Source organism: Macrobrachium nipponense, chromosome 12, assembly GCF_015104395.2.
Source record: "Macrobrachium nipponense isolate FS-2020 chromosome 12, ASM1510439v2, whole genome shotgun sequence".
Taxonomy (NCBI): Eukaryota; Metazoa; Arthropoda; class Malacostraca; order Decapoda; family Palaemonidae; genus Macrobrachium; species Macrobrachium nipponense.
In genome coordinates this window covers 83,496,496-83,512,739 of record NC_087205.1, presented here as the reverse complement: position 1 = coordinate 83,512,739, position 16,244 = coordinate 83,496,496, and the positions used below count along the sequence as shown (strand labels likewise).

The window sequence follows — 16,244 nt, the reverse complement described above, 5'->3', positions numbered from 1 at the left end:
TTATAAGTTAGTTTATTTTTATTTGACTGTTATAAAATTTTGCTAGATACCTTCAATGTTATTAATACTTTTCCCAAATATTTCTACTTTGAGCTATTTTTCAAGGTCAGTTCGACGATCAGTGTTTCATTTTTTCTGATTTGTATGAAACTTGCTTGGTAAATATATACCTTAGGAGTTGATGATGAGTACTCCAATATATATGAATATGTTTGTGAGAGAGAGAGAGAGAGAGAGAGAGAGAGAGAGAGAGAGAGAGAGAGAGAGAGAACCGTATTATTCTTACAGTATCCTCCATTACCTTTTATTGTAAAAAAAAAAAATCAACACGCAGAATGTTTATTATGTCTACGAGTCCAGAAAACTTCCATCCAATCATATGCTGCAGCGATTACATTCAGTCATATTATGCATCGTATATGTCGGATGGTACTAGTTTCAGTTCGACAGAACAGATACCATTGAAATCTAGTTATTAATGTTATTAAAAACCTGTCAAGATATGAGCCTTCGGTGATTACTAAGTATTTTCGTTCTTGGAACAGTCAGAAATATTTTGGTTATGTAGCTACTACAGTCTAGACAGCCGTTATACAGTTGCTCGTTTAAACCTAACATCCTCTCCTTCCACCGTCTCGGGGCTCCAGTGGGAGCTATAACTGGCAGTAATGACGGAACCATTGCCCAAAGCCTGGCCAAGATTCGAACCCATGACTGCAAATCACTGTCATATCGATGACCCCGCCCAATTTCCGCCAGATCGTTACCGTGTGAAACGAGGTCAGAAGGGATTTAAGTGACCCAGAAATGACATTAGATTTTCCCCATATATGTTTATAGAAATGGAAGGTTGTACCTAGTTGGTTTCATGTGGTTATTTAAAGTTTCTTTTTGTTTAGCACAAGACTGATAATGATTATGGCAGTTTCTCTCTCCTATTTTTCCAGTTATTTCTCGACCTTTATCAGAGATGTGCTGAGAGACTTTTCCACATTGGTCATATTGTGATATTTATAACAAGCAAGACAGAAAATGAGGCCGTGCTCACAATCTATGAGTGAACTTTCCTGCAATGAAGAGAATTTTATCAGTTTCTGAGACAAGGTCTCGGGTGTTTTTAGGATCCACTCTGAAGTCTTTATTTCTTTTTATCCATAGTTTACGATATGTGCTGGGAGTCTTATTTGTAATATTATTTTACTGTGTATTTTTATTATTAAGAGTGTATATTATGAACAATCTTTATAATCAAACAAAGAAAAGTTTGTTCTTTGTCTCTGAAAACGATAAAAGTTTTCAACGATGAACGTTCTCTTTATCTACTCAGCTCCAACCCAAAAATTCCAATAATGGATTTGTCTTACAAGAGAATAAAAACTATTGGAAAACTGTTTCTACCGTACAACCAACCGTCGCTACTGCCTTTCCATCCAGTCAGAAATGGAAACTTAATTTGTTGTAAATGGAATCCGTTTCTATGAATGATCAGTAATCGATACCGTCATGGTTTATCCAGACTCCTTGTTAACACCCACTCGCCTACAAAGATAGAGAGAGAATCTCATGCATACCACATGGATGGTTTCACTCGGTGGGATGAGGCTTTCCTCGTCGAGAGAGAGAGAGAGAGAGAGAGAGAGAGAGAGAGATAATATTCTAATTCAATGTAGTCATCTAAGCTTGTGCCCTCGTTTGCCTCTTGAATTTGAAATTAATTAAGGATGTCAGGCTTTCAGACTAGATTTAATATGCAAAACGTCTCTATGTTTTATCACAAGCGAGTAACTCTCTGCAAAGCTAATTGTTTTATTTATCTGTCGTTGATTTATTCCCTTGCTCTGCTGTTACAGTGTGTGCCGGTGAGAGGAACAGGATTTCGTCGAGGTGGCTACAGATGTCAGTGCCATCCCACCCATTACCTGGCAAATTCCACCCAGCAGTTCTTTAATGGGTCCGAAGTAGAATTGGCCTATTCGGAAAAACGCAGGATAGACAGCTTCAGGTAAGTTTGTCTTCAAAGGTAGACTTGGTTACTGACAACGAATTCTTAAAGAAGTTTGGGAGATAGGAATGTAACTTTTGTAGGGCATTGTTCAGTCATGGCGGAGGTTTGCTGTCTGTGAATACTCGTACATTTTACATTGAAGTTTGGCGAATGATGAAATCGTGACGCCAAAATATGAAAATGCTATTTCTTTACTTTTCCATAAAGCCTCTAAAACACTTTTCCTTCCTGGAATTCATTTTGCATGCAGACAACTCCCAGGCTCTCTAACCGGCACCATAATTATCTCACATTTTGCCACGCCCATTCCTTCATCAAGTATATAGCATGACATTGAAATTATACATGACGTAAGTTAATGAGAACTATAACGCTCCAGTGTTGATAGTGAAATGCTCTCTCTCTCTCTCTCTCTCTCTCTCTCTCTCTCTCTCTCTCTCTCTCTCTCTCTCTCTCTCTCTCTCTCTCTCTCTCTCATTATTGGAGAATTAATTTAATTAATCAACGACTAGTATATTTACAGTGCTGAGGAACATCAAAACTTGTCATAATTTTATTCTTGTGTAGAACCTTGCATCAAAAGCTGCTGCTAAAAAAGAAATATCAAAAATGAAACTTTCGGAGAAAACTCGATTTTGCGTTAGAGAATTCAAACGTTGATATGAAATTAAAAATTTTTGCTTTTCTTTCAGAAAGTTTTGCCAGTATTATTAAAGAATTCACAATCGAGTAATAACGGATTCATATTAGACACATGAAAATGCAATGTACTTTTGATAGTGAAATAATCAGCAGGACTCGTGGTCTTTATCTTTGCACTTGACTCGACGCTTAATATTAGAGTGAATATAATTGACAAGTTTTACCTATAAACAGTTGTTTTCTTGCTTTTACCAAATTTGCAGTCGCAAGTAGAAACAAATAAAGCAAATTTACGATGAACTTGCATTATTAGGTTGAGTTTGCAGAATTGTTCTCATGATAAAATTTGTGTTCCTAAATTTTCCGCAATCAAAGCCATTTTTTTTTTACAAGTTCTATATTAAAGAAAGTAGGAGTAAGTTTTCCAAGTACTTATCCTTAGTAAAATCCATTTCACTTATTTAATGAATACGAATAAAGCAGTGCTTCTGACGTTATAATTTTGATAGTGTAAATCTTGCCTTCTGTGATAGTCATTCATTTCATTCTGACTTATATCACAGTCTTTATAGCATTTTTCTTTGGAAGGAAATCTAATTTGGGGTGGGCATACAGTATACGTAAGAACCGTGTGAGATAAAGTAAGCAGTAAAAGTTGATAGGAAAGTTGAAGATTCTAATTTCATTTTGTGGCAACAAATCCAGCTGTTATGCCATAAATTCGTTTTTTGTTGACTGATAGGGTTGTGCTGTTGGCGGTTAGAAATATATTTTTTATATGTTTTCTTCACTACATTCTTTACATATTTACACAGTATTGGCCTACTTAGATTTTTTTCTATGACCATTGTACTTTTTAAGTACAGTTCATTCTTACAAAAATACCTTACGGCTTTGACTTTATTATGCTTAAAATATAATAGAATAAAATTAGCACGCTTTTTTTCAGGTGTCAACCATGCCCAGAAGGTTGTCAGAATTGTTCAACTTTGCTCGCCTGTTCCGTTCAGTACGATGCTATGATGCGCCTGATACCAGTCTGTGTAGAGGCAGCATGTGTGTTTATGTGCCTCGTGTTGGCGCTTGTCATCTTCAGGTTAAGAAAATGCAAGGTTAGTTATTGATAGATTTTGAAGAGCCTGTGCTCTGTAAGTACCATACTGTAAGATATGTCAACATTTTTTGGATAAAATATTTATGGGGTCTCAATGCTGTTATTCAAGTTCAAAGTAAAACTACCTGGAGTATTGGATGTATGAGGTGAAAAATTTGCTACAAATTTACTGAAAGCAGAATAACAGTTGTAGTTCAAACTCTAGCTTACATATTTTATATGTGGAAACTGACTCAGTGGGTATGTAGTCAGCTGCCCTTATCAAGCTAAGGACAACAGAAAATTTAGAATGTACGTAATTTAGAAAGTAATGATAGCCAGATTTTAAGTTGTACTTTGATAGTCATAAAAAAAGTTTATAAAAATACATTGTTTTATGTTTATACTTGCTGCGTAAGTGAATGTATGGTCAACATGTTCCCTCAGAAATAATGTTACTTTATGTATTTAATCATACCTTTACTTTTTGTTCCATATTTACTACATTTTATTGTTTTTGTGGGTGAAAATATTTTAGTTTTCTTTACCTTTCAATAGAAGTTCCAGTATTTAATATTGCATTTTCTTGCAAGGGCTTGGTAAACAGGATATTACAGTAGTACTCCAGATTTACAAAACAATCATCTTTCATGCAAAGGTGATAATTAAGTAACTATCTTAAAATTTTTACCACATTTTTATCAGCGAAATGAAGACCACAGGTTTTTAAAGTTGTACCTTTTCAAAGATTCTATATATGGTCTATTTTGTGGAAAAAGAATACAAGCATTTTTCATTATTTCACTGGAAAATCTTCCCTCATGATTTTAATGGAAAGGTTATTGAATCTGTTTTTGCAAGTCAGTTTAGTAGTTTTGCATATATTTTCTTATTTATGTAGTTTGTTTGACATTTTTTACTGTGTGTACATTTAATCCTTTGCTTACTAATATGTGTATTGATGGTTTGTAGGGACCCTAAATATTTTGTGTTTGTAGCAGTTAACAAGAGAAGGAAATAGTCCAACTGTAGCATTGCTTGTTGGTCATGGCTGCATTACAGAGGACACCTGCTCATTTCTTTTTTATATATTTTGTCTTACTAGACAGTAAATTGGATGAATTATTGTTTTAGGAACAGTCATGTTTACTTGGTCAGCTGTCCTTGACATAAAGAGTAAAATCTCATAAATGATGATCTCAGGAAAGTCATTTAGTTCTAGGTTAATGAAGTTCACTATGCCAAATACGATTGCCTTTTACTTAACATCAGTTGCAAGCCTTTATTTATACATTGAAGCTAGTTGCTTCAAATGAATAGGGTCGGACATCGAAAGTAATATCCTTTCAAATAATCTATTTTTGTGTAGACCATAACCGACCATCAACTGTTGTTAAAGTAAGAATCATTTCAAAAGTGAAGGAAAATACACTACCAATGATATTAAGGTTTCAGTATACAGTGGTACCTCGAGATACGAAATTAATCCGTTCCGAGACGGCCTTCGTATTATGAGTTTTTCGTATCTTGGAACACATTTTACATGTAAAATGGCTAATCCGTTTCAAGCCCTCCAAAAACACCCCAGTAAATTATATTTCCAGGCCTAAAACACATGTTCTAGGGTTACGACGGAAGAAATATGTCTCCAAAAAGGCAAAATACTGTACATACTTGAGTAATATTCAACTGCATGTAATGTTCAACCTCATTTTTACTGCATATATAGGACTTTAGCATATGTCCCTTAGCAATAAGCCTAACCTATGTTAGCGTTGCTACTGTAGCCTAGTCTATGATTCTGACATCTAAACCTAAGAGCTAAAAGCTTATAATATGCCAATAAAATGTATAAATAATCAGTATGTACTCATTTCAAATAATTATTAATTAATCATTAACTATAATACACAAACAAAGAAAAAACAAACCTTCCAATCGATTGTTTACATTCTTACGAGTATCGAACGAGCGCCAAGCAATCATTTTTCCTAGTACACAGTAAGCCATAAATTGTCATTAATATCTCTCTTCAACTAATGAAACCACCAAACAGTATAATAACCATTCATATCTATTCTTTATTCTATCTTTACCTAATGGAGATACCGAGTTACTGACAGCTGTAATGAAAGATACGTAATACGTAACGTAATAATAAAACAGAAGAAGAATTCTAAAAAATACCTATTTGTTGGCAGACTGATTTATTTTATATTTTCTGATATCTAATTCACAATTTTTTTATTAAATGTATTGCATGTACTCATTTCAAATAATTATTAAGTAACCATTAACTATAATAAACAAACAAACAAAAAAGCTTCCAAACGTCCGTTTACATCCAGCACTTACTAGTATCGAACGATCGCCAAGCAATCACTTTTACACAGTAAGCCATAAATTTTCATTATCTCTCTTCAACTACTGAAACTACCAAACAGTATGTTAACCATTCATTTCTATTCTTTATTCTATCTTTACCTAATGTTTTTTTTATTAAATGTATTGCATGAATAAGTTTTTCAATTTACAGCAACCTTTTACCAATAGAATACTTAAAGCACAAGGGGTAGATGCTGACCAATAGGAGAGCAGGACCTTATGGGGTGACTAGCATCAGGAACCAATGGGAGAGCGGGAGGATGGTGGCGAGTTTACTCAGTTGGCGGTGCGGGAGTTTTAAAATTGTTCTCGGTGGTCCGGGCGAATCTCGGGACTTTACAGCAACAACCTTTCGTATCTTGAAAACTTTTCGTATGTAGAGCAGTAAAATTTTTCATATTGGCTTTCGTAACTTGGATTTTTCGTAAGTTGAGCCTTTCGTATCTCGAGGTACTACTGTACTTGTCACCCAAGAGTTACTGGGATTGTACCCATACTTATGTACCTTGAATGTGGTATCTTTGCAACTGGTTTCTAGTAAATAATATATTTATACTTATAAAAGCTTTAATTTTTTTTAATGAATGCTTAATACAGTATACTTCAATTTAATGAACATATGTAACATTTTATTACAGAAAGATATAAACATCTAAATTAAAAGTCCATCGATACTTGAATTTTATTACAGTAAATGCAATTGCCTTTATTATGCCCACAAAGTATGTGATTAGCATTTAGAGCTCTTGGGTATTATTTCTAAAGAATTGGTATTAGAAATTAGTATGTAGTGTCAATTCTTGTCACTACCATGTTTTCTTATTAATATTTTTACTGTGCTTCACATAATAAGACCACAGTATTTTTGTGGGTGTTGTACCATAATTAGTTAAAAATACCACAGTACGTATACAGTATGGCAACTTGGTAAAGAGACTACTATATAAAGAATCTCTAATGTTTATAACGTAATGCTGTATTGAGAGGATTTTTTTGACATTTTATGTTAATTGCATTGAAAAACCTTCCCTGTGTTTAGATACATGAGCATGTGGGAAACTTGTTTTTATATAAGTAGGTGAAAATTCTTAACCATATTTAATTAGACCATACATATATTATTATAAATAATTAACACCACTGTATATATTATAATATACTCTTCAACAACCAGCGGCAAACTCCAGTGTTGTAAATGTCAGCATCCCTTCACTTTTCAAAGTCTCATATTTTGCATTTCATTTTAGGTGATTGCTGCTTCATTGTGGACAATGTTGGAAATGGTACTCCTGGGAGCAATTGTCATATACTCAACTGTAAGTACTTTTCTTTTGGCAAGCTTTACATCAGCTTGATTGCCCTAATGTTAATACTTACTATTGTTGTAAAATGTCATTTGAGTAACCTTTACCGTGTAAAAAAAGTTTAGTAATTAAACAATTTGGTGAATGATATCATATTGGTTTTTAATAAATATTTTACATTTTTATAGGTTTTCTTGCGGTATGTGGAGCCCACTGTGATTCTTTGTATGATAGAACCTTGGTTCAGAGAAATGGGTTTTGCTCTGTTTTATGGTGCAATCGTGCTGAAATTATACAGGTGAGGGGCTCATATTTTACATTACTAAAGTACTCTTATGATAATTGAGTAATAAATGTAACACTGTACAATGTTATAATGTTGATCAATCATCAAAATCAAAAGGCAATTTTTAAAATAGCTGTCATTTTTAAAGAAACCTTTGAATCTGTATTTTTACTAAGAAGCAACTGGTTTACGTACTTGATACCAGCACATTGTATTTGTTATTCTAGGAGTCTTGTAGATTACCGTACCAGGAAGGCCCATAGATATGTCATCCGTGACCGTGATTTGCTCAAGTACTTGGCTGGACTTGTTATTTTCATTATGGGCTACATGGCTGCCTGGTCTGCTCTGACTGCTCATCTTGCTACAGAAGGTCACTCCCACTTAGTGCAAGGAAGAACTAAAGAGGGGTTAGCCTTCAGTGTTTGTAAAAGTGTTTGGTGGGAATACGTCACAGAGGCAGGTATGTTTATTTAATGCTTTGATTTTAATTAGACTGCTTTTACCAGAAGAGTACTAGTGATTGGAATGTGTTTAGGACAACATCAAAGACCACTCATTTTATGAAAAAAATCAAAAGGACACTTACCTGACTAGCTATAGTACAGTTATTTTTATGTAACAAACCACCATGAACTTAATTCCCACAGAAGATTTCCCAGAAGTAGAAAAAGAAAATCCCCCAAGACACACACACACAAAAGGAAAATAGTGTGTTCTAAATCTTAGTTCAAAGAGAATTGGGTCCAGTTATATACCATATAATAACAAGGGTTAATTTTAATTTTTAGAATTACGTGTAGTTGGTTACCATTTCCTATGGAGAGCCACTATAGAAGTCACGAGTATTCAGTGTTATTGATTTCTTAGGTGCTCTTTGTTACGTTTTGATTGAGATCTTTCAAGGAGATTGTAATAAGTCTTGAATTATAGTTACCTGGAATTAGTGTGCAACATTCATATAAATTTATATGTTTTTAAGAAACATTGCTTTTAACGTAAATGAAATGTGTACGTATTTTGTAAATTTACTATTGTTTCTTTCACCCTTATTTTAAGCTTGAAATTCTGTATTGAAATGATTTGGTGATAGTAAATCAGAAGGAACACAATGTTCTTGATAAAAACTCATACTCTAGGCAAGTTTGTTTCTACTCATATTACTTATGTTTTTCTCAAGATATATTAAGCATAATGCCTTATTTAGGATAAAAATGTTTAGTTTTACTTATTACCAAAAGTATTTGTTCATATCTCAGTTACCAAAATTATAAGAGAAATACAGCTCTGGAGTAATGTTTTATGAAGAGTAATAAATGCACCTTGAGAAATGTTTTTTTGAAAATATTAGCACAGAGGTTAGCGCAGCAAAAATTATGACAGTACTTTGAGGAATAATTGCTTGGAAAATTACTCTAAGTCATTCATTACAAATTATTCTGAGATCTAATGTAGGAGATTCCTGTCTAAATTAAATTTAATTATGCTGAATACTTTTCAGGGGAGCTGATTTTCATCATGTTTGGACTCTACCTGTCATGGCATCTGAATAAAGCAGCTGGAAGCTCCGGTGAACCAAGTGAATTGTCTGAACGGCGAGCATTATCAACTGCTCTAATTCTAGAACTGCTTACTTCTGCAATCTTATATACAGGACGTCATTTAGTGTGGTTACATGCCCATCCAGATCACGTCTTCCTTGCTTATTTCACAAGAATGCATCTAACTGTCACCATCTCATTGTTTCTCATATTTATTCCAAAGGTATATTTATATACTATCCAAGCAAGATGACTTTCCAAAAAAGTATTTTATGTAGCAGTGTAATTGGTTACCTTAAATTAATACCAAAATTTTTACCTGATATACTTTTGTTACTTATGATTACTGTTGAATTACACAAAATATTCAAATATATAGTCCAAGCATTTTACAAGATATAAAAAAAAAAATATTCCTTGGATTCCAAGTTGTGGTGTGCTGGTGGTAGTGCTGGAAGAGATCCACCTAGGAGGACATACTCTACTACAGAGGGCTGCCAAGAACCTCGTTTGTGTGATGCCCTCACCAACGGAGATCTTGAAGCTTCTGATATTAATCTAAGTCAAATGGATCCAGAGGAAATAAGAGTGAGTATGGAGAAGTGTTGTCTTTTAACCTGCATTTACTGATAATTTTGTAAAATGTTAGTAATAAATAAAAGTTCAATGACTTTATAATCTTGAGTTTTCAAAATTTCCATTTGTTATATGAAAGACTGTAGTACATGTAGTTGCTGGTGTAAGGTCTTGTCAGGAATACAGTATTGTACTGTACATGTTAATGCAGTGCTTTTTGTTAAGGGGGCCAGCCAGCTAGAGCCATTTTTTAAGGAAAGGACTTTGATATTCATACCACTTGATAAGGTGACTTGGGACATCTAACTGCATATGATTTTCGCCTCTGACCTTCGGTTTTGTGACGCCAGGGCGATTTATCCCAAAAATAACCATTTCATACAATCCACTTACCTGTCAGATATATACATAGCTAAGACTCCGTCGTCCCCGACAGAAATTCAAATTTCGCGCCACTCGCTACAGGTAGGTCAGGTGATCTACCTGCCTGCCCTGGGCGGCAGGACTAGGAACCATCCCCGTTTTCTATCATATTTTCTCTGTCGCCGGTGGTATCAACATTGTTGCTATTACCTCCTGACTTAGATTCATATTTCATCCTTTGATCATCGTTTCTCGGCTTTTTGGTGACGTATCTGGATCGTGTTTTGGCATTCGCTACTGTGGACTGTTTTTGGAATAACTCTTTTGGATTTTTCTCAGTATGTCTGATTCAAATGTGAGTGTGAGAATGTGTGTGAATGTAGGCTGCAGGGTGAGGATACCGAAAGCTTCGGTTGATCCTCACACTGTATGCCGTAAATGTAGGGGGTTTCAGTGTTCTGCTAATAATACTTGTAAGGAATGCGAGGGATTAAATGCAGAAGAGTGGAAGACTTTGACTTCTTATTTGAAGAAGTTAGAGAGGGATAGGGTTAGACGTCTGAAAGGTGTGAGTTCAAGGCCTATTGAGCCTTTCACGGATAATTCTAATCCTACTGATGTAGATTCTCCCTATGTATCTCATTCTCAGAGTGCTCTTTCGGATTCGGCCTCGGAAATCGCCAATCTGAAAGCTACAATTAGAGACATGAAGTCCAAGATGGCTGACTTCCAAGGTAAGGCTAGTGAAAGTGAGCATTACAGTGAAGTGAGTTCTCCCAGTGTTGTGGAGGGGGCGTTTGATCGTCCCTGCGACGCTCCCAGGCCTAGACCTCTTCCAAGCTCCCATGCCCAAGAGGAGAAGGAAGTCGAAAGCCTTAAGGAGGTCGTGGGGAATCCCCAACGGTCAGACGTCCCTTCAGCTAGCTCTGCTTCGTGGCAGGCGGCTCAAGGGCGCTATAGAAAAAGCGTCCTTCGTGAGTGTTTCTCGTCCTCTCCCTCTCCCTCACCTAAACGAGGGTGGAAGGAGTCGAACTTGTCGAGACCGCTGAAGCGTCATATGAAAGAACCTGAAATAGATTCTAGCCCAGAGCGCTTCTCAGATGACGCTCCTTCTTCTATTAAGAAAGCGAAGGTGGCGTCAGCGTCACCTGACGAGTACGCAGAAGTACCCTTTCCTTCTTCTCCCCCGAGTGATGACGAAAGGGCGTCATTTGCAGGGACGTGGGAGAAGCCGGTCAAGGAGGATAATTATGGCAGTTCAAGAGCAACTGTCCTCTCTAGTGGGAGTTTTAGCGCCTCGTCGGAAGGACGTGATGCTTCCAATTAAGAAGTCTCGCCCTCTCTCACCTGCTCAACGAGAAGCGTCATGTAGACGTGAAGCTGCTAAACGTCTTACAGAAGCTTCGAGTTCGAGAACGAGAACGGTGGCTTACGAAAGTTTTGTTTCGTAACGCCAGAGAGACGTAAGACGTCTTTTAGACGTGAAGCGTCATTGATATCGGATCATAGACGTGACGCTCCGACCAATATTGTGACGCCAAGTAGGACGCCTTTGGAGAGCGGAGCGTCTTCCAGGCGCGAAGCGTCATCAAGACGTCAGCAGACAAGTAAGCGAGAGACGTCAGCCAGGACGCTTGTCGAACGGGAAGCGTCATACAAGCGGGAAGCGTCTTCTAATTTTCAAGAGAAGCCTGAGCTTGTGGCGCCTTCCAAGACTATTAAAGCGGGAAAGAGGAAAGATTATCATTCCCTTAGCCCCTCTCCTATTAGGAGTTTGTCTCCTCCAGAAGAGGAACGTACGGAAAGGAGAGCGGAGACTCATGTTAGATCCCAGAGTTTGGAATAAAACTCGGATGATGAATCAGGGAAGAGAAGGACTGTCTAACTATAAGGTTTTGACTACCTTGCTTCTTGAGGAGTATGGAGACGAGTTGACTCCTGCCGCTCCTCCTTCTCCGCGCTCTCTCTTTTCAAGTGCTAAGACGAAGAAGCCTTCGTCTTTTCTCAAATGAAGCCCACCATTTCGATGAAGAGGGCCTTACATCCTTAGACTCATGGATGAAGTCTAAGAAAGACTTAGTGAGAACAGTCTTCTGCATGCCTCCAGCAAGATTAGCTGGGAAAAGAGGCATTTGGTATCAGACGGGAGAGAATATGGGTATTGCTCTCCCTCCTTCTACATCGGAAGCAGATTTTTCGACCTTAGTTGACGCTTCACGTCGACAAGGTCTCAATTCGGCACGAATTACGTGGGGAATTTCTGAACTGGACCATCTCCTCAAGGGACTCTTTCATGTATTGGAAGTCTTCAACTTCTTAGATTGGTCCCTTGGGGTGATGTCCAAGAAAGCCCATGATTCGGAAGGAAATCGAACCTGAAGCCCTGTTATGCATATTGTCTTGTATTGACAAAGCGGTACAGGATGGCTCTTTTGAAATCTCATCATTATTTGGAGCAGGTCTTCTAAGAGAGGACTGTATATGGGGCCTTCTTAACCAAGGCAGTCTCACACGCTCAGAGGGCAGCTCTACTGTATTCGCCTCTATCTGACTTTTTGTTCCCTTCTCAGTTAGTGAAGGACATTGCGCATTCTTTAACTGAGAAGGCGACTCAGGATCTTCTGACGCAGTCAGCAAGAAAGAAGAAACCTGTTTCTGCATCGGACAAGAAAGGACCTAGTACATCTGTTCAGCCCTTTCGAGGTGGTCCGACCTCCAGACCTCCCGCAAGAAGGAAGGCTCCGGAGAAGAGAGGTAGGTCTGCCTTTCGTCCCTTTAAAAAGGGAAAATGAAGATTCTCTCCTCCAAGCACCAGTAGGTGCCAGGCTCCTGGGATTTGTAGAAGCCTGGACACTGATAAACGCAGACGCGTCTTCTTTGGCTATCATAAGGAAGGGATATCGTATCCCTTTCCTGAACACTCCTCCCCTAACGTCAATACCAAGGGAACTTTCAGCCAAGTACAAGGATCCTGTGCTGAGGGATACTCTTCGATCGATGGTGGAACAAATGTGGGACAAGAGAGCGATAGAACTAGTACTGGATCAAAACTCCACCCCTGGGGTTTTACAATCGCCTTTTTCTGGTTGCGAAAGCCTCGGGAGGCTGGAGACCAGTACTGGACGTCAGCTCTCTGAACAAATTTGTTCAGAAGGAGAAGTTCTCCATGGAGACTTCTGCTTCAGTCCTAGCGTCATTACGACAAGGAGATTGGATGGTGTCTCTAGATCTCCAGGACGCCTACTTTCACGTCCCGATCCACCCTTCATCGAAGAAGTACCTCCGTTTCATGACGGGGGGAAGGATCTTTCAGTTCAGAGCCTTGTGTTTCGGCCTGTCCACAGCTCCTCAGGTCTTCACAAGCCTGATGAAGAATGTGGCGAGGTTTCTTCACCTCAAAGGAGTAAATATCTCTCTGTATCTGGACGACTGGCCTCATCAGGGCCAGATCAGAGAGACAGTGCTTGGAGGACCTAAAGTTAACGCTAGATTTGATCAAAGCGTTGGGATTGCTCGTGAACCTCGAGAAGTCTCAGCTGATCCCCAGACAGGACCTAGTCTATCTGGGGATTCGGATGGATTCTCGGGGTTTTCGAGTATTTCCTTCGCAAGAGAGAATCGCAAAAGGTTTGCGGATAGTCTCTCTCTTCTTAGGGAAGGAACATACGTCGGCGAGGGAATGGTTGAGCCTTCTAGGGACCCTTTCCGCTCGCTAGAACAGTTCTTCCCACTAGGAAGACTGCATTTACGTCCGCTTCAATTCTTCCTCAAGAAGTCTTGGAGCTGGAAAACCGGACAGCTTTCGGACGTTTTTCCCATTCCAGTGGAGATAAAATCGCACCTGGAGTGGTGGTTGCCCCCTCTGCAAGAGAACAAAGGGATCTCTCTAAAAACACAGAACCCAGACCTAGTGTTTGTACTCCGACGCATCGGAGAAAGGTTGGGGAGCGACATTAGGCTCAGAAGAGGTGTCAGGCACCTGGGAACCAGCACAGGTGACTTGGCACATAAACTGCAAAGAGCTCTTCGCCGTGCATCTGGCTTTGAAGAGTCTAGAACCTCTGGTGTCGAACAAAGTAGTGCAAGTAAACGTGGACAACACCACCGCACTTGCCTACATTCGGAAACAGGGGGGGGGGGGGGACTCACTCCTCGTTCCTTTACGAACTGACGAGAGACCTATTGCTTTGGACGTCCCACAGGAACATCTCCCTGCTGACAAGGTTCGTACGGGAGAGTAAAGAATGTGAGGGCGGACAGGCTCAGCAGGAGGAACCAGGTCCTTCATACAGAGTGGACCCTACACGAGGAAGTGTGTCTCGATCTCTGGTCTCTGTGGGAGACTCCTCATGTGGATCTCTTCGCAACATTCATTTCCAAAAGGCTGCCAGTCTTTTGCTCGGTCGTGGAAGATCCAAGAGCACTTATGGTAGACGCCTTCCTGCTAAATTGGTCTCGAGTAGACGTATATGCTTTTCCCCCATTCAAAATCCTGGGATTAGTAATGAAAAAGTTTGTGGCGTCAAAGGAGACGAGGATGACGTTTAATAGCCCCCTTTTGGCCGGCCCAGGATTGGTTCACGGAGGTGGTAGAGTGGATCGTAGACTTTCCAAGATCCCTACCAAGAAGGACAGATCTTCTCAGACAACCACACTTCAAGAGGTACCATCAAAAACCTCCCCGCTCTCGCTCTGACTGCCTTTCGACTATCGAAAGACTTGTCAGAGCGAGAGGCTTTTCTCGCGAAGTGGCAAGCGCGATCGCGAGAGCACGCAGAACCTCCACTACGAAAGTATACCAATCGAAGTGGGAGGTGTTTAGAAGGTGGTGTAGATCCAAGAAGTTGTCCTCCTCCACTACCTCTATAGCGGAAATTGCTGACTTCCTGCTATTCCTGAGAGAAAAATCTCATCTAGCCGTATCCACAATAAAAGGATACAGAAGTATGCTCTCGGCTGTATTCAGGAATAGAGGATTGGATCTGGCAGATAATAAAGATCTCCACGATCTCATAAGGTCTTTTGAGACTTCAAAGTCGAAGGAACCAGTACCTCCGAACTGGAACCTAGACGTAGTCCTCAAGTTTCTGTCATCGGAAAGATTCGAACCTCCTCATCTGGCATCGTTTAGAGACATCACCAGAAAATGCCTATTCCTATTATCTTTAGCTACGGCAAAGAGAATTAGTGAATTACATGCTCTGCAGGATAAAGTCGGATTCAAGGGAGACTCAGCTATTTGCTCGTTTAAGACCCTTGTTTTTTAGCTAAAAACGAGAATTCCCCACGAATCCCTGGCCTAAGTCATTCGAAGTCAAAGGCATGTCCAGTCTCGTAGGCAGAGAAGCAGAGAGGTCTCTATGCCCTGTTAGAGCTCTGAAGTTCTACCTTCAGAGAAAGCATCAGATGGGAGGCTCTAGACAAGGTCTTTGGTGCGCGGTAAAAGACCCCACAAGACTGATGTCCAAGAATGCGCTGGCATTCTTTGTGAGAAACGTCATTACAGACGCTCATAAGTCTGTCCTGACGAACAGTTACAACTGTTGAGAGTTAAAGCTCATGAAGTGAGAGCTGTAGCGACGTCTCTCTCGTTTCATAAGAATATGTCGCTTAAAAAACATCATAGATACGACATTTGGAGATGCAACTCAGTATTTTGCATCTCATTACTTGAAAAGACGTTCGTGTGACATATGAGAAGTGTTTTTCTCTAGGTCCTTTCGTATCGGCGGATACGATTCTGGGGTACGGGAGCCGACACCAATCCTTAAATGTATATACTTTTTCTTCTTTTTGGATATGGTCTGGAGTCCTCTTCGAACAATGGAGGACTTGGTTTAGCACGGGCGGCCGTCTATGTTGTTCAGTAAGAGAATCTTGTCATATCCAATTAGATGAGTATAAAAAAATTTTTTTGGAAAATTATGTATGTGTGCGTAGTGGTTTTGAGTTACGGTTGTTGTGACGAGTTCGGGGATAACTCGGAACAATCCTTAGTTCTAACATATGGTTAGGCTCAGGTGGTCGGGATTGGTTGTGTGCTCCTTCA

The 16,244-nt window shown here is 39.1% G+C and overlaps 1 protein-coding gene across 1 annotated transcript in view; it reads left to right on the top strand.

Moving 5' to 3' along the window:
• LOC135224862 (metabotropic glycine receptor-like) overlaps positions 1-16,244 on the top strand; it is a gene marked incomplete at its 5' end in the record, with an annotated part of 348,032 nt that overhangs the window by 317,641 nt on the left and 14,147 nt on the right. The window contains 7 exons of the mRNA XM_064264187.1: positions 1,851-2,002; positions 3,597-3,759; positions 7,373-7,441; positions 7,618-7,727; positions 7,943-8,178; positions 9,217-9,479; positions 9,686-9,844. Coding sequence (XP_064120257.1) covers positions 1,851-2,002; positions 3,597-3,759; positions 7,373-7,441; positions 7,618-7,727; positions 7,943-8,178; positions 9,217-9,479; positions 9,686-9,844 — 1,152 coding nt within the window. The remainder of the gene's footprint in view (positions 1-1,850; positions 2,003-3,596; positions 3,760-7,372; positions 7,442-7,617; positions 7,728-7,942; positions 8,179-9,216; positions 9,480-9,685; positions 9,845-16,244) is intronic.